The sequence below is a fragment of the Trichomonas vaginalis genome, chromosome V, assembly GCF_026262505.1.
Source record: "Trichomonas vaginalis G3 chromosome V, whole genome shotgun sequence".
Lineage (NCBI taxonomy): Eukaryota > Parabasalia > Trichomonadida > Trichomonadidae > Trichomonas > Trichomonas vaginalis.
The window spans coordinates 32,498,624-32,522,633 of NC_067207.1; the positions used below are offsets into that span (position 1 = coordinate 32,498,624).

The window sequence follows — 24,010 nt, forward strand, 5'->3', positions numbered from 1 at the left end:
ATAAAAAAAAAATATTTTTTTTTATTCTTGAGCTATTTGTTGCATTTGTTGTTCTTGAGCTATTTGTTGTTGAAGTTGTTCTTGTAATACAATACTTTCACCGGTTGCATCTTCCAGTTCGAAACTTTCTGCCGTCATTGACAAATACATAGGACATAAAAGTTTTACAGGAACAAAGTTTGCGTCAACTAAGGTTAAGTTTATGTTTGCTAAAGTGTTTGAGTTTACTAAAGCTGAAAACTCTGCATTCGAATGAACAATAGGCAAACCAGCAGAGAAAGTGTTGTTTATACGCATGAGTATCTTTTGGTCATAGTAGTTTCTGTCGACATTCGAATAACACTTTGAACCTAAGTTTGAAACAATATATAAGATTGGTGTACTTAAAGTCAATGGAACAGACATTCCTTGTATGACACCTTTTCCTGTTATAGGAAACTGTTGGTAGTAAAAACCAGATATAAGTTTTGTATTATAGCTCATATCGTTTATAGTAAACTCAGTCGGACATCCAAACATAATGAAACCTGCTCTAGTTGCAGCACATGTTACATCCGTCCTTAAAGTATTAAATAAGTCAACAAAACCTGTTGGTGGTATATCTGAGTAAGTATCTTCAAAGGAGTATTTTTTACCATTCACAACAACAAAGTCTTCTGGTGTCAAAAGAGCAAAACAGGCTTTAGTCGTCATCGTGTTTAAAGTTAGTTTACAATATCGTCCTTGAGGACTTTGTAAGTTTGTTGTTATAGAATTATATGACTCAGGGTTTTTAGTCGTAATAGTATAAACCACTATGTCTTCTGCCATTTACTTAGCAAGTAAATTTTAATGAAATGTTGTGGTCGTCAAATATTTTTATGACGTCTGGGAAACTATATTTTAAGTTCAACGTTTCACCTCCTTTCATAACGTATATCTTGTCAATGACATTATATGAAACACCACAGCAAGCAATGTCGGGTTCTATTTCTTTGATGTTTATATCGTCTGCCTCTGTCAAAAGTTTCAATAGTTCTTTCAAAACTTCACGAGGTGCGATGACATATGAGTTCACTTTTACAGGGTTGTGCTCAACCAAGTTTAACATTATACCCAAAGCCTGACAAATCTTCTCCTGAGTTTTAAGTTTGTCTTTAAGTTGTTGGTAGTCATTTCGAATATCTGCAACAGAACTTAAGTCTCTGCTAACTTCAGGATATGTTGGTTGTTCTTTTACAGGAACTATTGTTATACCATCTTCGTCTTCGTATGGTTTCCCCACTTCAACATCTCTTTCTTTGACATTGACAACAACACTTTGACTGTTTGTTTGAGTTGGTGAATTTAACTTCACATCTGCCACCGCCATTAAACCTTTTGAAACACTCACGCTTCTATTTTTCGGAAATGACATTTTACTTAGAATAAAAAGATGGACGTATTCGAGTATCTCTTCGAATTGAAGCAGAACAAAGTTTACACACACAAACAATACAAATACATTGACAGAATAGTTCTTTATACAAACAATGGAAAATGTTATAGAATAGCAGTCTTTGCTGAACCAAAATATTTTCATAAAGCAAAGAAAGTTGGTATAACTGAAATGGTGAAAGTTCTTGAAGCAGACAAAAATATAACAACAAAACTTACAGATATTTCTAAAGGTAAGTTTATAATACAATATTATGTCAAAACTGGCGTACTGTCAATATTTGACGGAGAGAAGTCAGTTCAAGAACAACTTACTGACCTGCTGCCAAAATCTGCTCGATGGAAGCTGTCGTTATACCAATCTGAGGAGCCCCAGCAGGTTTCATCGAACGAATCTTCAAAAGAGCATCTTCCGTGAAAAGTGCTATTGGTTTTGTAAACTTCTTTGCTTTCAGTTCATCTGGACCGTCTCTGTCACCAGTATATTGTATTTGTACAGTACCAACAGTTGAAATACCACCCATAAAGTCTTCTGAGTCAGCAAATGGAATGCCAAGCCAAAAGTTTGAACGGTCTCCATTTGTATATTGAGTGTTTTGAGCTCCTGTATGGGTCCATACTTTCACATATGGCATAATAGAACTTTGCATTTCAGGGTTAATGGTTGTTGTGAAGTTGTTGTTAAAGTTCATAGCATCTAATGTCAAGTTGTATGACCTCATATCCTCAACTGTAGAATATTCTTCTCTTGGATAGTATTTGCCATCTATGTTTATATGGTATTTAATACCAGGGTTGTAGAAGCAAGAATAGTCATTTATAGTTCGTCTGAACAGTACAAACATAGTATCTGCATGTTTCATTGCAGTTGTTAAGCAATATCTGTTCTTGCACCTGGGTCAGCACTTTGGTTTCCAACTTCACCTGCAAAGTCTTTGACAGATATTTGGTGTATAGGGAACATAAGTGGAACTGCAATATATTTGGCAGCTAAAGCATTTGAAATATCTGGGTCCAACATATAGACTGCAAGTCTGCTTTCTATTCTCTTGCATTCAAACTTTTCGCATGTGAACTTAACTGGGTCCCAAGCATCTCCAGCAGCATTGAAATAATAGTTTACTTCAGTGTTGAGGTTTGAGAAACAAAGTCTAAGTCAACTTTGTTTTTGGCAAAAGTCGGCGAATGACATTTTATTTGTTCCCACTACTTCTGTAAGAGTGAATGGGTCTTGTGTTGGTGCAATGACTAAGTTATTTTTGCTTGGAGTAAGTTCGATAGAAATTTTTCCTGCCCAGTTTGGCAAGTATCTTAAAAACCTGAAGATGAGGAAAGATGACAAAGGAACTCTAAGTTTCAGTTTTACTTTGGTTACTGCTGCTGCAGTTTGTCCAGAAAGGTTAACATAAACTCCTGGAACGTTAGGGTCAAGTCTTCTTATTTTTCTCAATAGTTGCATACTGGTCTGTTTGTTCTCTAGCTTGTGGTTGTACTGAGTTTTCTCAAAGCGAACCATTCATAGTTTGCCCATGTTACTGTTTGACTAAGTCAGAGTTAGAATATATCTTATATCCCATGAAAACTTCTGGAGCATATTGGTATCCGACATAGAAAATTCCATTGCAACCTTTCTTGTCAGACAACTTGGCAGAAGGTTTTATTTCAATGTCTTGTTCCACGTATAAGAAAGAGTTGTCAATAGAAATATATGAAACCTGTCGCAAGCAATATCTACTGTTGTTGAAGAACCTTCTCCAAACTCACCTACGTTTCCATAAGAAACAGCAGTTGTATATTCGTAAGTTCCAGGAACTATTCTGACCTTCTAATGGCATTGTCGCATTCGTTATACCATTCGGAAACATTTCCATTCATAGCATCCAAAACTGTTGGCGTTATATTCTGAGCGGCCGTACATTTCATATGAGTAAAAAATATAAATAGTTGGATTTATATGTCATAATAGAACCCACTCCGACCAAGCTTTACTTTCTTCCTGACTGAGTTTTTAACTCTTCTTTTTCCTTCATTGCCCTCTGCTTGAAGTTGTTGCATCTTTGCATTATGTTCATCTAGTATGTTGCAAATTTCCCATGTCCTTTTGCCTTTTGGCTCTGGTCGCCCATCTCAGGTAACCTATATCCTAGAAAGAGTTTGTCATAGTTTGTATTTGAGTCTTCGCGTATTGTTGCATGACTCTTTCCTGAGTTTCCGGTTCAAGCTCTTCAAACAGTGCCTGTCCATATGGAATAAGCTCGTTTCCAAATATATGTTTTTGTAGCCATTCTGGTTTTCTTTCCATGTTACAACAATATCTTTTGTGAATGGGAAAGCTTCTACCAATCTTTCAGTCTTTCGTCATTTATTTCTGTAGTTGGTTTTATTTTGTCAAGGAACATGTTTTTCAATACTAACATTTCATTTGGTACTGTCATTTGAGTTTTCTTAAATATTCATCCCTTCTCAGTTCATTGTCTGCAAAGTAAGTTTTTATGACATTTTGTAAACTTTCGTTTGCAAGGTCATGTACAATAGGTTCTCTTCCTTCGCTCTCCCTAACTTTCTTTCTAAACTCTTCACCAAATATACCATCTTTATGGTTCTGTGTAGTTCTTTGAGATAAATGTTCTAGAACGTCAGGTGTTATATTTCCATCAGCCATGTTCATTTCATACTGGTCCAAAATATCTGCATCTTTCATATCTTTCAATGGCATTAAAGCCGCGCTGAAAATACCAGCTATATCTGGTTCACCATTGACTTCCATTGCGTCTACAACTTCTTGGAATTGAGGTTGTAAGTTTATGAACCACCTATCCGGATTAGCTTTATGACCCCATCTCATTGTAGTTCCATCGTCTGCAGAAACAAAAGTAGGTTTGTTTCCATCTTGGTTAGGTTCTGAATGAACTTTAAACAATGTTTCATTTCTATATGTTTTCTTGAAATTTAACCTTTTATCTTCACCGAGTTCATCCGAAGATTGAACGTTAAATGCTCGTAAGTAAAAAGGGTTGTTGTATTTGTGTACATTTTTTTTCAGTTCTTCCATTCTATGCTGAATATTTTCATCTGGTGCTGGAGTCTTTTGTATGTCGGCAAACATTTTTCGATATTCTTCTACTATGTCAGCCGAATTTTTTTTAGACTCTTGGAAATATTCCATATTCTCCGCATACTCTTGTTGAGGGTCAAGATTTTTCGGCTGTTCCAAATCTTCATCTAGTTCTGTGAAGTTAGTTTCCAAAGGAGTGACTTGTTCGTTTCCTTCAGGCTCTTCTAGCTGTTGTTGCTGAACTATTTCTTCCATGTCTGGTTGTATCTGAACTATTTCTTCCTGTGGAGTTTCTTGTACCTCATCTGCTGGCATTTCATATATTCCGAGACCGTTTTTAAAAAGTTCCCTATCTAAGTCATCTGGACTCATAAACCTTTCTTCTTTCGTTCCGTCTCTATTTTTTACGCGTTTCATGAAGAGAGTTGAATTGTCATTTAGCTCTGACACCAAATATCTCGGAGTAAATTCAGTCATGTCATTTGGATGATATGCTATTAAATCATATCCCTTAGCGAGCTTGTATTTTCCAGGTTTGAAATTATATCCCATTTGGTGCTGAGCCATAAAGCTAAATAGGTTCGGGTCAGTATTTCCTTCCTTGAACTTTCTAATAGCTTCTTTATATCTGTCACTAAAGTCAAGAGTAGCTGGGTAACCATAGTCTTCTTTAAGCATTTTTAAGAAATCTTGGTTTCCTTGTTCTCTACTTCTTTTATGTCCTTGCTCTGTTTGTGGTTGTTGTTGTGCAGGGTTTTGAACTGTTGGTTGCTGTGCTGGTTGTGGAGGTGGTTGTTGTGCTGGTTGTTGTTGTTGTTGTGCTGGATTTTGAACTGTTGGTTGTTGTGTTGGTTTTGGTGCATGCTTGTGTCTGTGTCCATGTGACGATGTAAATGTTCTAGGTAGTCCTGGTGCAGGTGCTTCTCTTGGAGGGTTTGGTGGTATATAAGTTCCACTAGCTAGTATATAAGTTCCACCAGCTGGTATATAAGTTCCACCAGCTGGCACATATGTTCCATCTGCAGCATAGTGTCCTACCTGACTTTTCGTTTTTAAGAAAGCATTTACTAGGTCTGTTTTGGTCTGTTGTAACTCTTTTTCTTGACTTTTCACAACAGTTGCTCTAACGGCGTCATAGGCACTTTGAACTGCCTGTCTCGTTGCTGCATCTGTTATTTTCGTCATATTTTGTGCTACTTCTTTTAACTCTTTGTCGAAACCTTCAGACTTCAGTTTCTTTCCAGATGAGAAGTCGTTCACTTGTTTCACCTTACTATGAAGAGCTTCGAAGGCGTTCTTAAAGTCAGCATTCGTTAAAGCTTCATTTGAACTGTCTTCATCCGCTTGTATTTTTGTCCTTATTGACCCTATAAGCTGGGCTGCTTTAGCGTTGGCTTGGGCATCTAACCAGTCATTGTTAGCTTTTATATATTCTGCGCTTTTCATTGCCTTTTGCATAGCCGCGTCGTTATTTTTACTTTCTTGTGCTAAGTTTTCATACTGTACGGTTTGGTTTTGCAACTGTAAAAGTTTTTCTGCCTTTACATTTGCTTCAACTTCTTTTTTATACTCATCGCTATCCATATATGTCTTCAGGGCTTTTTGTTTTATCTCTTCATCTTTCAGTATTTTATATTGAGTAGTATGGTTTTTTCAAATTTATGACATCTTGTTCCATTTTTGCTACTTCTGCTGCTTTTTCTGACACTTTTTTCGCATATTCCTCTGTACTTAGTTCTTTCAGTTGTTCTTCTTTCTTCTTTTTCTCTACGTTTAACTCATTGAGTTTCTTTGTGTGTCTGTCATATTCTAGTTTCTTTTCGTTTTCACTTATTTGCTTCTGTATGTCTATGTTTGACTTTTTGACATCTGTTATTTGATTTTTGAGTGAACTCAAATTCATTTGACTTTGAGGGTTATAGGCTGTTCCGTCTGCAGCTCCACCATAGCCTGCCATTTTCGCTAAAAGTGCCGCTCTTAAACCTCCACTCTGTGCACCAACAACTCGGTTTAAAAGCATAGGATTGCTTGACATTTGTTGCAACATAGTGGGGTCATTCAGCATTTGTTGTTGCAACTGTTGTTGTGGTGTTAGTTTTACTATTGGATGTTTCAATGCTCTCTTCCTCTTACGTATATTCTTACGTAGCTTACGTGGCATTTTAAGTGAAGTTAAAAAGCGGTTTTTGACAGATGTTTTATTGTGACTTCTTCGTAAAGACTTTGTTGAGATTTCTTCGTAAATGAGTGTAAATGACCCAAAAATATATTTTAGGGTAGAAGGGTAGGTCTACCCTCTTTTCTACCCTCTTTTCTACCCTCTTGAATTTTCATGAATTTCTTCGTAAAGACTTTGTTAAGACTTCTTCGTAAAGACTTTGTTAAGACTTCTTCGTAAATATTTTGTTGAGATTTCTTCGTAAAGACTTTGTTGAGATTTCTTCGTAAAGACTTTGTTAAGACTTCTTCGTAAAGACTTTGTTGAGATTTCTTCGTAAAGACTTTGTTGAGATTTCATCGTAAAGACTTTGTTGAGATTTCATCGTAAATGACCCTAGTAGTATATTTTTGGTGTAAATTTCATGAAAATTCAAGAGGGTAGAAAAGAGGGTAGAAAAGAGGGTAGACCTACCCTTCTACCCTAAAATATATTTTTGTCTGATTTTACGAAGAAGTCTTGACAAAACATTTACGAAGAAGTCTTGACAAAACATTTACGAAGAAGTCTTGACAAAACATTTACGAAGAAGTCTTGACAAAACATTTACGAAGAAGTCTTGACAAAACATTTACGAAGAAGTCTTGACAAAACATTTACGAAGAAGTCTTGACAAAACATTTACGAAGAAGTCTTGACAAAACATTTACGAAGAAGTCTTGACAAAACATTTACGAAGAAGTCTTGACAAAACATTTACGAAGAAGTCTTGACAAAACATTTACGAAGAAATCATGACAAAACATTTACGAAGAAGTCTTGACAAAACATGAAAACATATATAATTTGTGAAAAGCTCCTGGAAGACCTCCGAATAAAAACTTCATTTATGTGGGCTAGAAGGGGCGCAGCCCCTGGAAGACCACCCCAAGAAAAAAAAAAAACTTCATTATATCATTCATCCTCAGGGCTAGAAGGCACGAAGTGCCTGGAAGCCCCACTCCTTTTTTTTTTTTTTTTTTTTTTTTTTATTTAGAAATAGAATTTGGCAAAAAGATTACGTTTTCATACAAAGTTGTGAACCATATGAAATACCTATTTCAAAAGGATTATATTTTTTTGAAGCATGGGGTGCTGCTGGAGGAGGTAACGAAAATGAAGCAGGACGAGGTGGATACATATCAGGATATATCATATTCACATCTAATACAAAGATCTATGTTGTAGTTGGTGGAAAAGGAGAAACATCAATTAATGAAATTTCAAAAGGCAAAATTCTTCAAGGAGGTTGTGGTGGAGGAGGAAGTGGAGGTATGGGACATAGATATCCGCAGAAATATGGTGATTCAGGCTCAGGAGGTGGTGGAGCGACATCCGTTTATCTTAAAAAGGTGATATTGAATCACGAATTTTAGTTTCAGGAGGGGGCGGCGGGGGCTATCATTGGGGTCGTGGTGGTGATGCAGGTGGTCTAGTCGGAAGAAGCGGCTATACAGAATTTTATAATTATCCACCTTTTGGCGGAAATCAAACAGATGGTTACCGAAAAGGTTATGGGCAAAGCGGAAACACTAAAACCATATATGGAAATAATGGTGCTGAAGGAAACTGCGGTTCAGGAGGTGGATATTGGGGAGGAAAAACGCCTCAAATAGATTCTCATAACTCTAATATGCCCGGAAGTGGTGGAAGTTCATATATTTCTGGTCATCCTAGATGCTCTATTCATTCTTCTGGCTATATTTTTAAAAACACAATTCTTCTTGGAGGAAATGAATCCATAACTCTCCCTAATGGTGAAAAAACTGTTGGAAATCTCGAAAATGGTCATTTCAGACTCAATTATTATGGTTTAGTTACTGAAAATGTTCGCACAACTAAACTACGAGTAAGGAAACGTTAAATTATTTTGTTTGTAATGCAAATTAGACTAAAATTTTATTATGCGATAAAACAATTGATGTTATTTTTATTTAAGAATGAACTTTTGCCAAAATGATATGACATTTAATTTTATTGTTTAAGGTTAATTTTCAATGATATTTAACGTATGTTATTTATTTTGGGGTAAGAGCATCCATAAATAAGATAAATATATCTAACGATAATTAAGATGTTATTCGATTTATGATCTAAATTATGGTCTATAAAGTAAATGGACCCCAAAAATTGTACTCTTAAATTGCTTATTTATATTTTGGCAAATTTTTGTTTTCATGCATAAAATTTCAGAGTAGGGGTAATTTTAGCTAAAAATGACACACCTGTAAAAAGTGACACACCCGTGAAGGGTGTGATTACCGATCGGTAATTTCGACAGTTTAGAATTTAAAATTTTTTATGGAACTGTTGCGAGTTTCATAAAGAATTTAAGGAATATAAGCAAAGATTTGAATCAAAATCTTCGAACTAAGCCGATCGCTTCGCTCGCGGCTTTCTTTATTATTTTAAATTTGCATATTTCCATCAAAAGTTCATAAGGTAAAAAATTTCGTTTATTTTTACTAAGAAAAAAAAAAGGTTTTTGATAATAAATTTATTTTATTTCGAAAAAGTAGCAATAATCGTAAAAGGGTATTGATAGGCTTGCTAAAGTAACTAATTTTAGCTGTCAAATACTTTTGTATTTTGAAGTAAATTAGTATAAATTTGTTTTTACTTTTATTTCGAAAAAGTAGCAATAATCGTAAAAGGGTATTGATAGGCTTGCTAAAGTAACTAATTTTAGCTGTCAAATACTTTTGTATTTTGAAGTAAATTAGTATAAATTTGTTTTTACTTTTATTTCGAAAAAGTAACAATAATCGTAAAAGGGTATTGATAGGCTTGCTAAAGTAACTAATTTTAGCTGTCAAATACTTTTGTATTTTGAAGTAAATTAGTATAAATTTGATATTATTTTAACTCCCTTTGAAAACCTCAATTTTCCATACAGAGGGAACGGGAATAGCATCCAATATTCCCTGAGAATGGTTGCGCATTCTCAGTTCCCTCTATATTTCGAACGAAGCTCTCATCGGTCTTTTTTTTAATACTAAACGTTTTTTCCCCTGTCACTTTTAGCTAAAATTTGGGTTTGCCTGTTTTCATTAGTTGAACAGTTATTGAAAACATATCGTCCATTTCCAGAAATGGATTTTCCAGATGCATAAAGGAATACGCAGTTTTCAAAATTTGCGGTTCCATCATTCACTCAAAAGAAATGGCCTTGTTCACGAGCATCGAGAAAGTTATTATATAAAATCGGAAGATCACAATTTGCAACTACAATAAAAAAATCATCTCTGCATTTATATACTTGGCAAAGTTTTGCATAACTTCCTGATGCCGAAAAATAAAAACTCACAAGTCCACTCCCGCCAATTCCAGAGTTATAACTGGCATTATTTTAAAAAGAAACGAATTTTTTTCTATAAAAACAAACACAGCTATCTCCTTTATGGTTTAAGTCAGGACCACATAATGTAAAAGTAGATTCATTCAAATTAGACTCTGTATTTAAACCATATATGGCATTACCATATTTGTTATCAATATTTTGAGTATTGTAACATGAATTAAATGAATTTTGACTTAAGTATGCAATAGTTCCATTAAGGAATACAGCTCCTCCCTCGAGTTCTGAAAAACAAGTTGAAAACTGGCAATTAAAAATACTGATTTCGTAATTTGCAATCTTAAAGGAAATTGCACCACCATTTGAAGAAGAAGATATTCCAAGAAATTTATTACAAAGGACATAATTTTTGAATTTATTGAGATGAAAATAAAATTAATTTTAAACCTATTGAAAAATGTGACATTTTTTATTTATCGATTTTTTTCCAAGTGTTTTGAAAATCCTAGTATATTTTGATAATAATCGTATGTAAAAAGTCAGAGATTAGATATAAGCATTTATTTTACTGAAAACCCAAGAGAATAAAGAGTGAAGTGGAATGTTCGAAAAATTGATGAACGTGAGCATTGGCATTTTACAATACAATTGCATTCGCCTGATGATGGCGAACTGGATGAAGATGAGGATGAAGATGATAAAGAAGTGATAATTGCATAACCATGGTCAGCGTTATTTGAAAATCCAAGCATTCCGTTTTCGACGGTTATTGATGAAGGGAGATCATCTATAGAATCAGTTTTAGAAGAAGAATAAACAAAACCAGAACCTCCTGCAGTAGTAGCTCCACCAAAAAGACCTCCTCCACCTCCAGGAATATTTAAATTATTTTGAGGATCGTTTGAAAAACCATATCCAAAATTTCCATTTTTTGTCGAGTCATCCTGGTCCATTCCAGGATGAGTTTGATTTCCACCAATTCCATAATTTGATATAAATCCACCACTCAATCCGCCTCCACAACCGCATGACGGTCCTTCATCGTCATCGTTTCTGCCTCCGCCTCCCCCCGCAATCAGAAACCTTGATCTATAACTTCCGACATTTAATCTTAAATCGGTGGCTCCACCTCCAGATTCTGTATTACCACCCCAGCCACCTCCGTTAAAGGCCATTTTTGGTGTTTCTGGCCATATTCCACCTTTGGCACCTATATTCAAAAATATTGATGTGGGAGATGAGATGGAAATATCAGCTGAAGCAAAACCACCAAAGCAGTCACTTCCTCTTTCGCTTCCACCGGCTGCTCCATACAATTCAACAAAATATTTTCCAACATTAAGATCTAATTGAATTGATGTACATGTAATGCTATCGAGACATGGATATAAAAACTTACATGTATTGCCTACACAGGCTGGTTTATATCCTAATCTTAAATTTGCTTCACTTTGAAAGGAATATTTTCCAAAAACAAAATCTCTTATGTTTTATGAAATGTCAAAAATTTAATCTTTGTTTTGTCAAGTTTCATATAAAAATCCTTTTCGGATTTTTAATTTTGTAAGATGATGGAATATGAATTCCATTAGCTAATTATGAATTTAGACAAGTCTGTGAACCATATGAAATACCTATTTCAAAAGGATTATATTTTTTTGAAGCATGGGGTGCTGCTGGAGGAGGTAACGAAAATGAAGCAGGACGAGGTGGATACATATCAGGATATATCATATTCACATCTAATACAAAGATCTATGTTGTAGTTGGTGGAAAAGGAGAAACATCAATTAATGAAATTTCAAAAGGCAAAATTCTTCAAGGAGGTTGTGGTGGAGGAGGAAGTGGAGGTATTGGATATAGATATCCGCAGAAATATAGTGATTCAAGCTCAGGAGGTGGTGGAGCGATATCAGTTTTTTAAGAATTCTTAAGAATTCTAAAGAAAAATTTGTTTGATTATGCTATAATGATGTATTTTCACATATGTGAACAAAAATACAAGTTTATAAGACTGAATAAAATATTATATAATGAATAGAGAATTCTATTTTTATTCTAAGTAAGTTATCTTTGTATTTCTATCGCATGGTGGAATTTCAATTCCAGCTCTAGCTTTGCCCATAGCAATTGCTAATAGGACTTTGTCCTTTGGAATTCCGTACTCAGAAAGGTCGCCAATCATGAATGTTCCAATTGGCATTGTAGCATAGCCAAGGCTTGTAGCTGTAAGAAGAATAGACTCTGCCATGATTCCAGCATCTAAGCGTGCATAGACATCATCTGTCTTTCCATTAGCATACAAGACGTAAAGTACTGGTGCATCACATGTTATGAACTTTTCAAGACCAAGCTCCTTTCTTGTGCGGAAATAATTCTTTGCGTCTTCGTCTAATGCATCGAATACTTTATCATTCATGTTGTTGATAATGTCTTTGTTTGTAACGACAAGTAAATCAACTCCTTGTCTGTTGTAGCCTGTGGGTGATTTAATTGCTGCTTCTGCAATCTTTTTAACGTGTTCTTTTGGTGGAACAAAGGATTGATCATATTGTCTGATTGTTCTTCTTGTGTCAATAGCATCAAAAACGGACATTATTGAAAAAATGAAGTAAAAGTAATACTCTCAAATTTGAAAGATTTTGACATCGAAGAATTCAATTTTTTGCAAAACAAGATTTTCTAATTTATTACATAATTTAGATTTCACGGTATATGAATAGCAATTTTCTCTGAACCATAGTAGATTTTATCAAACTTTCAAATTAAAAATTTTATTATTTCATCTTATTCCTTCGATTTTCTTACACATTGATATTTATTCGAAATAATAAATTTATCTATATTCCAAATGAAAAAAGATGGAACGAATAAAAAAATGAAACTATTCAGGGTTAAATATTAAAAAAAAATCGGGTTAAGATGGCATGACATTATGATTTTACACAGATATAGAAATAATATTTAAAAATATAGAATAAATTATATAACTGTAATAGATTTTATTGTCTAGTGATTGACAAATTGTGTCATAGATTCCATACATATATGAATTATATGATACAATGATATCTGCAATTTTATCTGCAGGATATAATGGAGTAACACGAGCAACTCTAATATTTGGACATTTGTTAAATAGTTTCCTATTTTTGAATGATGTCTCTCCAAAGTATGAAATCAGTTTCAAATTACTCATTTCAGTGAATGCTTCATTAGCAATATACGATACTTTTGATGGCAAATAAAATTCTTTAAGTTTTGGATGGTATTTCATTGTAATTTGATCTAATTGAGTAAGATTTACGGGTAATTTAAGAACTACTAGTGAATTACATCCCCAATCATTACGAAAGGGAGCCTCAGGGCTCCTGAGAATCCATCAGCAGAGGCCTTTTCATTTGGCCTCTGCTGATCAAAGATTCGGCGAAGCCATTCTTCGTCTCAGGAGCCCCAAGGCTCCCAATCATTACGAAAGGGAGCCTCAGGGCTCCTGAGAATCCATCAGCAGAGGCCTTTTCATTTGGCCTCTGCTGATCAAAGATTCGGCGAAGCCATTCTTCGTCTCAGGAGCCCCAAGGCTCCCAATCATTACGAAAGGGAGCCTCAAGGCTCCTGAGAAACCTCTTTGAGAAGGTTTTCTTAAAGAAAACCTTCTCAAAGATGATTGTCAGCATTCACTCAAAATCTACCAAGAGTTTCAAAGTTTCAAATCTATCTGAAATGAAGCTTTGAATCTCTTGTATATCTAATTGTAGAGGTACCTTTTCAAAATGTCTTCTATTGATTAAATTTAATCAGTAAAAGTCATTTTGAAAAGGTACATCTCTATAATTGCTATTGAGCATTCACTCTTGGAACCTTGGAGCTCTTGTGTAGTGCATGAAAACTCCAAGATTCTAGCATAAAACATATATCATAGACATAATTTCTTCAAATATAATTTAAGGTTATTTTTTTTAAAATAGAAAAGCGTAATTTAAGGTTATTGAAAAGTGCATTTTTAATGTTGATCTGAATGGACATTTTTTAAGGTATTGACATTACATACATTTTTATATCCATTTGTCCATGATTTTATAAATTTTAATGGTCTTGATTAAAACTGTATTAAAAAGTAATTTTAATGGTCTTGTTGCCGCTGCAATTGATGCAAGCCGTTCCACATTCCAATTGTACACTTCTGGTATTTACTACGACCAGCACTGCTCCACAATCTTAGACCACGCAATCGGTGTTGTTGGATACGGAAGTGAAGGAGGCAACAACTACTGGATTGTCCGTAACTCATGGGGTTCATCATGGGGAGAACAAGGATACATCCGCATGGCAAAGGATAAGAACAACATGTGCGGAATTTCAAATGATGTCAACGTTCCTTACATCAAATGAAGAGATAAATATAAAATATTATATGATTATGTTTTCTGATAGACATTTAAATAATTCAATGCCCATTGAACATAAAAATTATACGTTCATTAATTTTAATTTTTTATAATTTAAGGTTACTACGACTATTTTCCCTAAGTATAATATTGTCACTTTTGTCTCTAACATCATTTATTAATTAAATCATATGTTTTCAACTTTCATGTTAATTAAGAATCAATAATTTTATATGATCTTATTAATGAGTTGCTGACAATTTATAGGTTAGTATAAGGGATTTAATGACTCCTTTAATGTGTAATATGTTCTAAAAGTAACAATATGACTTTTATTGAAAACAAAAAGGAATTTTGATACGACAAAATATATGAATATCCAGTGTTAGCAATAAGTTCAGTAAAAAATATGTAAATGATTGTCATCATCATTTACCTCTAAATATAAATTTTTATTTTATATAAAATGATTCTTTTTTTTAATTTACATGATAATCATAACTTGAATCATCAATAATGAAGAAGAAAATATATTTGTATAGAATAAACAATTTCGTGTTATTATGTTCCCAATGCAATTTTTTACAGATTGTTTGGAGAGCTTTGCATTAGTGAACAAATTTTCCAGGAATAATTTACTCGTGTTTTCAACTTTGATGCCGCAATTCAATTTTGAACATCCTTTGAAAGCATTTGCTCCGACACCAGTTACGCATATTGGTATATTAATCCAAGTCAAACTAGTACAGCTTTCAAATGCACTTGTAGAAATGTATGAAATTGAATCGGAAGGAATGAATATTGAAATTAAATTTGTACATGAAAGGAAGGCTCCTTCGTTAATGAAGCGAGTATCACCAGGTAGTGAGAATGAGGTTACATCGGATGCAGGTGGGAATAGAACTAAAGAAACCAAATTATATGTAAATAAGGCTCCAGTCATAACTCTATAACTGTTTGAAAAACTACTTATTTTTTTGAGTCTCATACATCCTCTAAATGCTCCAATTCCAATACTTGTCAATGCGCTATTTTCAGGGATATTGATCTCTTCTAAATAAAGACAATCTGAAAATGAATCTATTCCAATTGATGTCAATGTCTGAGGAAATGTGATATTAATAACACCACTGTTTCTAACAGCCATATCAGAAATTTTCTTGAGATTTGGTGGGAGTATAAGAATTGAAAGAGAATTAGTATCTTGTATAGATTTCAAACCCAGATTATCAAAATTTACACATTTTGAGAAATCAAACTTCTTTATAATAGTTTCTGAGAAAGACTCAATTCCAATAAAACTCAATGAATTTCCATTTATGACTACACTTTCTAGTTTGGTACATTTTTTAAATGCATAATCATTAATTCTTGCGAGTGAAGGAGGGAGTTCAATATTCAGTAAACTTGTACATTCAGAAAATGTCCATTCAAAAATTTCTTGAATAGATGATGATGATAGTGTTATTGACTTAAGATTGGAACAACGATAAAATGCATTTGCCTCCAAATTTTGAGCGTTATTTATTGTGATACTTTCGAGTCTTAAACAATAAGCAAATGCGGATGATTCAATACTAACTAAAGTTGATGGAAGGTTAACAAATTGTAAATTTTTGCAATTGTGAAATGCTGATTGTTTGATTGATCTTAAAATTGAATCACCTGGAAATGTAATTTTTGAGATTTTATCTCTTCCATCAAATACAGAACTTGTTATTGTTTGTATCGAGTTTAATATTTCAAATTCTTTTTCAACATTATCTCCTATATATCCATTAATCGTTTGATTACTTTTATCAATAATTAAGAGTTGAGAATCAATATATAAATTGGAATTAGGGCCAAATTTTAATTTAGTAGCTTTTGGAAATGCATCTCCTGCAAGATATGTAATATTATCTGGTAATGTGACTTCAGATAGTTTCCAACATCCAACAAAACAATTTGTATCTATTGTTTGAATTGTGTCGGGAAAATTTATTGAAGTGATTGGAGCATTTTGAAAAGTAAATTCGGCTAAACTTGTGAGGCTTTCAGAAAGTCTTACTGAAGCAAGATTCGGACATAAGGCAAAAGCATAATGTCGTATAGTTGTAACCGAATTTGGAATATTCACATCCTGAATTTTCGACTTATAGAATGAATATCTTCCAATATCTTGGAGTGAATCCGGAAACTGGACATGAGAAATCGATGTGCTTCCAAAAGATGCAAGCAAAAATTTTTAACTCCATTTGGAAAAACTGCAGTTCCTGTCATTCTTAATGGATAACCAAGTGAAATTGTACCATCTATTGTTAGGACCAAATTATTTTCAATTTTGTAATTTTTATTTCCTGAACTAATTGTAATACTATCAAGAAAGGCATATTCGAAGCATCCCTCTTCAATAGTCTTTACTGATGCTGGAATATTAAATGTTCTAAATAAGGTGTTAGCTAACATATTATAGCCCAATGAGGTAATTTTTGAGTTACTAGGAATGATAATTGAATTCAAAAAATAGTTATTATAAAAACATCTCTTAGGTATAATTGTTAGAGATGCAGGAAGTTCAATTCTTGAAAGATTAGCATTCATAAAAACATCATTTCCAAGTGATGTTAGAGATTCTGGAAGTAATATACTTGATAATGAAGAGCAACCATAAAATGCTTGTTCACCTATTGATGTCAGATGATTGCATTTAGAAATATCAATATTTTGGATTTTACTACAGAAGTAAAATGCAAAATTTTGTATGCTTTGGAGTTGTGAATTTTCTTCAAAGGAGAATGATTTAAGAGTCGAATTACATGCTATAAATGCATAGGAACTTGATGTTTCACCTCTAATGTATTTTGTTTGAGATTTGATGACAAAATTGGTAAGATCTGATGGAGCAAGATAAAGAGTCTCTAAATCAAGTGTATATTTAACTTTGCTTACAGGATCTTCATAATATGTCATTTAATTTCCAAACTTTTCAAATTTTATTCATGAAAAAATTGATAATTCAATAATTTGAGAGCACATTCAATTTACAACCATTCCATTTCCTAATTTTCGATCCCACATTTAATTTCAAATTATCTTACAACTGTTTCTGCACCCATTGGCATTAATAATTATCAAAATTATTTTATTGAATTATCAGAATTTCTAATTAGATGTTATTCTGTGTTATATAGATATTTAATGGTGTACTTCCCAATAAATAAATAAATACAAAAATTACCAAAGATTATTTAATTGAAATCAGTATATAAAATGAATAAAAAAAGTTATAATAAGGAATAAACACACACGATTCAATGGGACAAAGATAAAGAACGGTTATTTGACAAATGCCATGTCCAACATTTCCTTTAATTAAAGAATTTCCGTTTGGATTTGGCATGCTTTCATTTCCACTAAGTATTTCAGTATTTGTGAATATGAATCCAGATTCGTGTATTGAGTTTTCTTTGCTTGGTGTTGTATCTTTAGCAGTTGGGCTTATACAACCAATATGTCCGCTTATGTAAGAGCTTCCTCCAGTTCCTCCAACATGATAACTACCTGTTTCTGTTAATTGTGGAAATTTATGATAACCACCTCGATATCCACTCCCACAACCTCCAGAGCCTCCTTGATTTTCTGTTGAATTAATACCATCCATTCCTTTACCAAGAGTTCCTTTAATTTGAGTTCCTCCATAAGTATAAGGATTATTGGATGTTGCAGTGAGGCTTCCTCCATGAAAGCCATCTGGAGATCCGCTTTCATGTTGTAATCCTGAATTTCCTCCACCTCCTGAGCCAGCAACGATTATTCTGCTCTCAATTGATTTTTGAAGTGAATTGTTATTGGGATTTTGCAGATTAATATCGTAATATATTAATCTAATGTCTGTAGCACCTCCACCACCAGCTCCATTTTCCGGTGGCTCAAATTTTTGATCTTCTACATGGCTATCCAAACCGCCATTTCCTCCAAAATTCCAACCGCCCTTTGCAGGGGTTGTGGTGAAAATATATGTTGTCTGATCTGCACCTTTACCTCCTAGGTAGAGATACATGTCTATTGGGCTCATGATTGCTAAATTCCCTGAGACATAAGATCCATGCCCATTGGAATCAGTTCGAAGATCTTCTTTATTTTCGATTCTGGCTAGTCCACCAGAAGAACCCCAAAGTTCGATTTTGAAGTAACCCTTGGGAAAATGAATCGCATATGGATGGCATAAATAATTTGTTGCACATGGAAATTTAAAAAGATATGTGTTATCTTTGATTATTACATTATTTTGTCTGTTGGGATTTACTACGTGGTAAGAAAACTTATTTATTGGGTATTATAGTTCGAAAAATTCAATAAAAAAAGGTTTTATTCAATATTAATTATTAAAATAATAATCATGATGTTAAATATGATTGAAAAGAAATTCTTTTTAGAAATGCATCTGTCATTAATACAACGAATAACTTTACCAAATAAATCTAAAAATTGGATATATAATTGATTGTTAGATGACCAATCGTTATTTGGTCCTGTACATGTCAATCGGAAATATTTTGCAAGTCGTCGAGATACAAGAAATTTAACACCTTCTTTATCTCTAAGGATTTGATCATTTTTATGAGAATCTAATGTTTCGAAACGAATGCCATCTCTGCTAACAGAAAAATTCCAATTTCGTGGAAAATTTCCGCCATTAAAACCAATTGCATATCCATCTAAATCAATCCAATAATCTTTCAAATTAAATTGTATAAATTGACCATAATTTGAACTAGTCCAGCTTGTGTAGATTTCATTAGAAGAATAATCGATTGTATTTTCTGCATATCGACCATCATAATAATGAGGTGTTGCCGTTATCTGTATAATATCTCTTTTCCCATTATCAACCAAATTTCTAAGAAGACCATTAAAAATTGAATATGAAGCTATCGGATATAAAATGACACTTTTTTCACAATAACAAATCAATGTGATAAAAATATCATTGTGTGTAGCAATTGAAATATCTAAGAAAAGTAGATTTTGCTTCTAATACAGATTATTTTTATAGATGTAATTATTTCTGACACCATCAAAAAAGGACACAAAAACTAATATTTTGTTGTTTTGACATAACATCTTCGGAAAAAGCATGTTATAATTCATGCTTTTGAAGGATGGCATATTTTAGGTGTGTCAATAAATGGTAAATATAGCATTGAATTATCTTAAGAGATCCTAATTTTTGTCATATTAGTGATGACTGATATTAAAATTCACTTCATAAATTAGAGGGTTTCAAATAAATGAGATGATGTCAGAAAGTTGTAAGAGCACTGTTAATAATTTTCATAAAAATTGCTCACAATTTAGATGGAACTTACCTAGAAGTAAATTACAAACAATTTCTTTAATTATTTGAAAATTCTAATATGAATAAAAATATTCGTAAGTCATACAAATTAATTCTACTAACTTTGAATGATGGACAAAGGATTTTAAAGGGATGATTGTATGGTAAACAAATAGATTCATCTGACATGAGTCGAACTTGAATGGTTCCAAACTTATCACCAACGTAAGATTTAGTAACATAGATAATTCCTCTTATACCTTCTGAAAATGGATCTAAACTCATTGAAAAATTTCCTTTCGAACATATGTAAATTTCTCGATTTTCTATTTGATTATAAACGAAAATTCTTTCTCCTATGCTTTCCACATTCGATGGTATAATAATTTTGTTTGGGGTACTATCAGAAAACACATAATTACCAATTCTCTTTAGTAATGAACCTTTTTTGACATTTCAATAAACGATATAAAGCACCTTCATCTAGTACTTCAACAAATGAAGGAATAGTTAATTCGGTAATGAATGTTAATTCAAATGAATCTTGGCCAATATATTTAAGTGAATTTGGAAGAATAATATTTGTTAAATTAGTACAATGCGAGAAACTCTTCCGCGATGTTCGAATAACATTATATTTTCGTCCATTATATATTCAACAATCGCTGGGATAATTGCAGTTCCGTTGAATCCTGTTCTCTTGATACAAGCATTTGCTTCAGTGATTGACGAATCACCAACAGAACATGTGAATTTATCTAATATCTCGTATCGAAAGTCACCATATGGAAAAACTACGATTTATGCAAAATTATTCAAAAGATTCTGATAAGATATCGTTTAGAAAAATGAAAAACTAGTTTTCTGAAATCTTAAAAGAAACAAATGATTACTGTTTTGATTGAAAATATTTGATGGCAAATTATAAGTTTGACATGTGATTTGAAATAAAAAATTTTTACCATTCATGACCAATTTAGCTACTTTAATCGAGAAGGGTGATTTTAATGCAATAAAAAGTATAAAAGATATACGAGAACTTGCCAAGAAACCAATGTTTGGAAATTTTTCAAGCAATTTTACTGATTTTCAAAATCCTTTCCCAATACAATTTGCTGCAGCACTAAATAATGAAAATATCGTTGAGTATTTCCTTAGATTAGGAGTAGATCCCAATTACATTGAATCTTCAGGCTATTCAGCTCTTCATCTCGCAATTCTTAATAAAAACGTATTGATGACATGCTTATTACTTGACAATGGTGCCGATATTAATATACCAGATCCATTTGGTTGTCATTGTATCTTTACAGCAATCAGATATTCTAATTCAGAAGTTTTAACAGAAATTTTGAAAAGAAATCCATGTTTAGATAAAGAATACAAAGGAGATTATCCATTACATTTTGCTCTACAAGAGAAGAAGGTTGACATGGCGTTTATACTCATTTCTTATGGACATTCGATTGAAAAAACAAATGCAAAAGAATTTGATGCAAAAAGTTTGGCAGAAAAACAGAAATTGAATGAATTTCTCAAAGTTGTTAATGATGAAACAGAGTTAAACAAACTGATTCATAAACAAAAACATATTTTCATGCTTAGAAAAGTTCAAATGATCCCTGAAAATGAAGAAAACATCCAAAATGAAGATCAAATAGTGAAAATTAAAAGAGATGAATATATTCTATTAAAGGAAAGACTTCTAAACTTAGAAATGATTGTTTCAAGACTTCTTCCAAATGTGTCAAATGAAAAATTACTGAATCCTCAAATATGTTTTGCATGCAAGAGTAAAAAAGGACTCAACATTTGTCCTGTTTGTGGAAACTCATTTTGTCAAGATGATTTCTATAATCATGTTTTGGAAGGGTGTAAATTATGATTTATAATTTTTTATAATAATAAAATCTCTTTAAATTTATTTTATTTTTTCTTTCATTAAATAAGTTACAAATTATAGACAAACATTTTCCCTTTACCATAGAAATTATATCAAATAAATAAATGTTAGTAGTAGGATATGATGGGTTTTGTGACTTTTTTTGTAAACGTAAGAATTCATACAATATCGAGCGATTTTGTATCATTTTTTTTAACATATGAAGTAAAAAATGTATGATTCTTACGGTTTTTATTCTTACGTTTTTGAATAAATCAAGATTTAAAAAATTTTCAAAATTGTAAGACATTTACACTCAGCCCATACATAATGAAATAAAAAATAAAAAATTTTTAAAAAATAAACCATTAAAAAATTAAAGTTATTTTTAAAAATAATTTATTTTTTTTTATTCTTACATAAATGACCCAACAAGTAAAACCAGATAAAATAGATTATCGAATTTTAGAGGATGGTGTTCCTGTTTATATTCAAAGATTTAAAGGGAAGCAATATTATAGAATTGTTAATCCTGAATATCTTAAACATTTATTTAAAAAGGAAGACTGTGAATTATTAAACGCTAATGAATATGAAACCAATAAATCAAAATTGAAATATAAATATATTGGAAGTGATGAAAGATGCAAAGATAAAGATAAAGTTTATTCAGTTTCATATAATGAATGGAAAACCAATAAGATAAGAAAACATTTAGGAGATTATGGGAAATGTTCTGAATTCTTCAAATCTAGTATGTACGAGAGAATAAAAGAAATCAGAAATAATTATTTTCATGAATAAAAAATAAACTTTAAAAATTCATGTCTTACATTTTTAAATAATTTATTTTTTTAATTCGTAAGAAAATGAGTGTCAAGACTAACGACGTTAAAAAATTGGGATTCACAAATGAGGAAATAAAGGATATATTAGAGGAAGCGGGTTATGAGGTTAGTAAATATTATTTAAGAAATTGTCAAAAATTCGCGGAGTTTTTAAATGAGTTTGATTATGATGGAAAAATGAATAAAGATGATGTTATAAATTTCTTATATCCCACATCTAAAGAAGAAAAACCTAAAGAACCTGATGTTTTCCCTGAATATTATGAAGAACGGATTAAAGATGATGAATACGATGAAATTGAAAAACTGGAAAAAATAAGAGATGAAATAGATGAAAAAATTAAGGAATTAAGAGAAGTTGAAAAATATAATGAAAATGAAGTAGAGGGTTTAATGAATATCCCAGCTTCAGAATCAGCAGTTCAGAAATCTCATGAAGAAAGATATAAAAATTATGTCTCAGAATCAACACAAAATTTATTAGATGGTGAAATAGACGAAACACTTTCAGAAGAAGGTACTAAATTTATTCGTAAACATAAGTTACAATTTATTGATAATGAAGAATACCCCTGTATCCTACTTTCACCCCCTCTTGATTCTGAAAAATTCAAAAAAGCTCTTAAAAACGTGACATATGCAACAAATACGATTAAGAAAGAAGACCATGATATTTACACAAATTATTATTTAAATAAATGTACAGGTGTTGATAAAGTTTTTGATTTATTAGATAAAATATCAAAAGAAACCATTGGTACATATAAAATTTTATGTGATTGTGGTTTCATTATTGAAGATACCAATAATGTTTCATATGAAAGAACAGCACCGAAGGAAGACGAAGTGGAAAGGTCTATACCATTCGTTATTAAGAACATAAAAGATATGAAAACTTATAAACATTATATTTATTCATTTATTTCAGAAAAAATGGAAGTAACCCATAAAACATCTTCTCATCATTTTATAGCTATTCATACATTCCTTTTCAAAGTTGTGAAATTAAATAAGACAGGAATTAGATTTAATGTATCAGGGTACGCATTCTTGAGTAAATTAAAATGCATTCGTCACGTCGCAGATGATAAAAATTTATGTATTCTTAATTCATTTTATGGGCTTTAAAAAATAAACTTTATTTTTATTTATTTTTTTTTAATTTTTTATTCTTACATAAATGAACAAAAATGGAACAGCTAAAATGAATGATAATCAAATTAGAGCAGAAGGTAGAAGGTTATTTAAACGCTTCTATAACATTCCTGATGGTGTTAATCCTAAAACTCGTAGAAGTTATTTAAATGAAGCAATAGATGCATATGAAGGGTTTGACATTTCATCAGAAAGTGAGAGATTAGCGAGAATGTTAAATGTTAATATTGATTTCTATTATTGTGACCCTAAACCAGAAGACGTAGACATTAACAAGGTAGACTTTCCATTAGTGGAATCAATAATGATAGATCCAGAATTTGAAACAGTAAATATTTTATTAACACAGAGTCCATGTGGAAAACTTCACGCTGACAGAATAACAGACGTAGAAGCACTCACCGGCTATAAAGTTTGCCCCTTTTGCAAAGAAGAAGTTTATTCTATCCGT

General features: G+C 32.2%; 11 protein-coding genes and 1 pseudogene across 12 annotated transcripts, besides 4 other annotated features; 3 read left to right on the forward strand and 9 right to left on the reverse strand.

Annotated features, from left to right (window-relative positions):
- Window positions 1-7,663: part of a mobile genetic element that runs on past the window's edge.
- Window positions 22-810, reverse strand: TVAGG3_0444080 (uncharacterized protein; the record flags this gene model as incomplete). Its single annotated transcript, XM_051234329.1, has 1 exon — window positions 22-810. One exon carries the CDS (start codon window positions 808-810, stop codon window positions 22-24), a length of 789 nt encoding a protein of 262 aa, XP_051104059.1.
- On the reverse strand, window positions 815-1,351 carry TVAGG3_0444090 (protein of unknown function, DUF4106 family; the record flags this gene model as incomplete). The annotated part of the gene is made up of 1 exon (XM_051234330.1): window positions 815-1,351. One exon carries the CDS (start codon window positions 1,349-1,351, stop codon window positions 815-817), a length of 537 nt encoding a protein of 178 aa, XP_051104060.1.
- Window positions 1,728-2,279, reverse strand: TVAGG3_0444100 (protein of unknown function, DUF4106 family; the record flags this gene model as incomplete). Its single annotated transcript, XM_051234331.1, has 1 exon — window positions 1,728-2,279. The coding sequence occupies one exon, from the start codon at window positions 2,277-2,279 to the stop codon at window positions 1,728-1,730; it is 552 nt and encodes a 183-aa protein (XP_051104061.1).
- Window positions 4,023-4,843, reverse strand: TVAGG3_0444110 (protein of unknown function, DUF4106 family; the record flags this gene model as incomplete). The annotated part of the gene is made up of 1 exon (XM_051234332.1): window positions 4,023-4,843. A coding segment is annotated over one exon (821 nt), but the record flags the coding sequence as incomplete, so codon positions are not given.
- TVAGG3_0444120 lies at window positions 6,018-6,632 on the reverse strand (annotated as a pseudogene). Its single transcript has one exon. A coding segment is annotated over exon 1 (615 nt).
- A 1,197-nt stretch (window positions 7,664-8,860) lies between the features above and the next one.
- Window positions 8,861-9,710: a mobile genetic element.
- Window positions 9,711-10,479: 769 nt separating this feature from the next.
- On the reverse strand, window positions 10,480-11,468 carry TVAGG3_0444140 (glycine-rich protein family; the record flags this gene model as incomplete). Its single annotated transcript, XM_001308930.2, has 1 exon — window positions 10,527-11,141. The coding sequence occupies one exon, from the start codon at window positions 11,139-11,141 to the stop codon at window positions 10,527-10,529; it is 615 nt and encodes a 204-aa protein (XP_001308931.1).
- Window positions 11,469-12,005: 537 nt separating this feature from the next.
- TVAGG3_0444150 (nitroreductase family protein) lies at window positions 12,006-12,588 on the reverse strand (the record flags this gene model as incomplete). The annotated part of the gene is made up of 1 exon (XM_001308929.1): window positions 12,020-12,562. The coding sequence occupies one exon, from the start codon at window positions 12,560-12,562 to the stop codon at window positions 12,020-12,022; it is 543 nt and encodes a 180-aa protein (XP_001308930.1).
- A 717-nt stretch (window positions 12,589-13,305) lies between these two features.
- Window positions 13,306-13,961: a mobile genetic element.
- A 94-nt stretch (window positions 13,962-14,055) lies between these two features.
- TVAGG3_0444170 (cysteine-type peptidase protein) lies at window positions 14,056-14,358 on the forward strand (the record flags this gene model as incomplete). Its single annotated transcript, XM_001308928.1, has 1 exon — window positions 14,056-14,358. One exon carries the CDS (start codon window positions 14,056-14,058, stop codon window positions 14,356-14,358), a length of 303 nt encoding a protein of 100 aa, XP_001308929.1.
- A 480-nt stretch (window positions 14,359-14,838) lies between these two features.
- On the reverse strand, window positions 14,839-15,501 carry TVAGG3_0444180 (ribonuclease inhibitor domain-containing protein; the record flags this gene model as incomplete). Its single annotated transcript, XM_001308927.1, has 1 exon — window positions 14,839-15,501. One exon carries the CDS (start codon window positions 15,499-15,501, stop codon window positions 14,839-14,841), a length of 663 nt encoding a protein of 220 aa, XP_001308928.1.
- Window positions 15,502-17,612: 2,111 nt separating this feature from the next.
- TVAGG3_0444190 (glycine-rich protein family) lies at window positions 17,613-18,411 on the reverse strand (the record flags this gene model as incomplete). Its single annotated transcript, XM_001308926.2, has 1 exon — window positions 17,613-18,411. A coding segment is annotated over one exon (799 nt), but the record flags the coding sequence as incomplete, so codon positions are not given.
- A 2,215-nt stretch (window positions 18,412-20,626) lies between these two features.
- TVAGG3_0444200 (spectrin binding) lies at window positions 20,627-21,635 on the forward strand (the record flags this gene model as incomplete). Its single annotated transcript, XM_001308925.2, has 1 exon — window positions 20,642-21,559. One exon carries the CDS (start codon window positions 20,642-20,644, stop codon window positions 21,557-21,559), a length of 918 nt encoding a protein of 305 aa, XP_001308926.1.
- Window positions 21,636-22,457: 822 nt separating this feature from the next.
- Window positions 22,458-24,010: part of a mobile genetic element that runs on past the window's edge.
- Window positions 22,582-23,532, forward strand: TVAGG3_0444220 (uncharacterized protein; the record flags this gene model as incomplete). The annotated part of the gene is made up of 1 exon (XM_051234333.1): window positions 22,582-23,532. One exon carries the CDS (start codon window positions 22,582-22,584, stop codon window positions 23,530-23,532), a length of 951 nt encoding a protein of 316 aa, XP_051104063.1.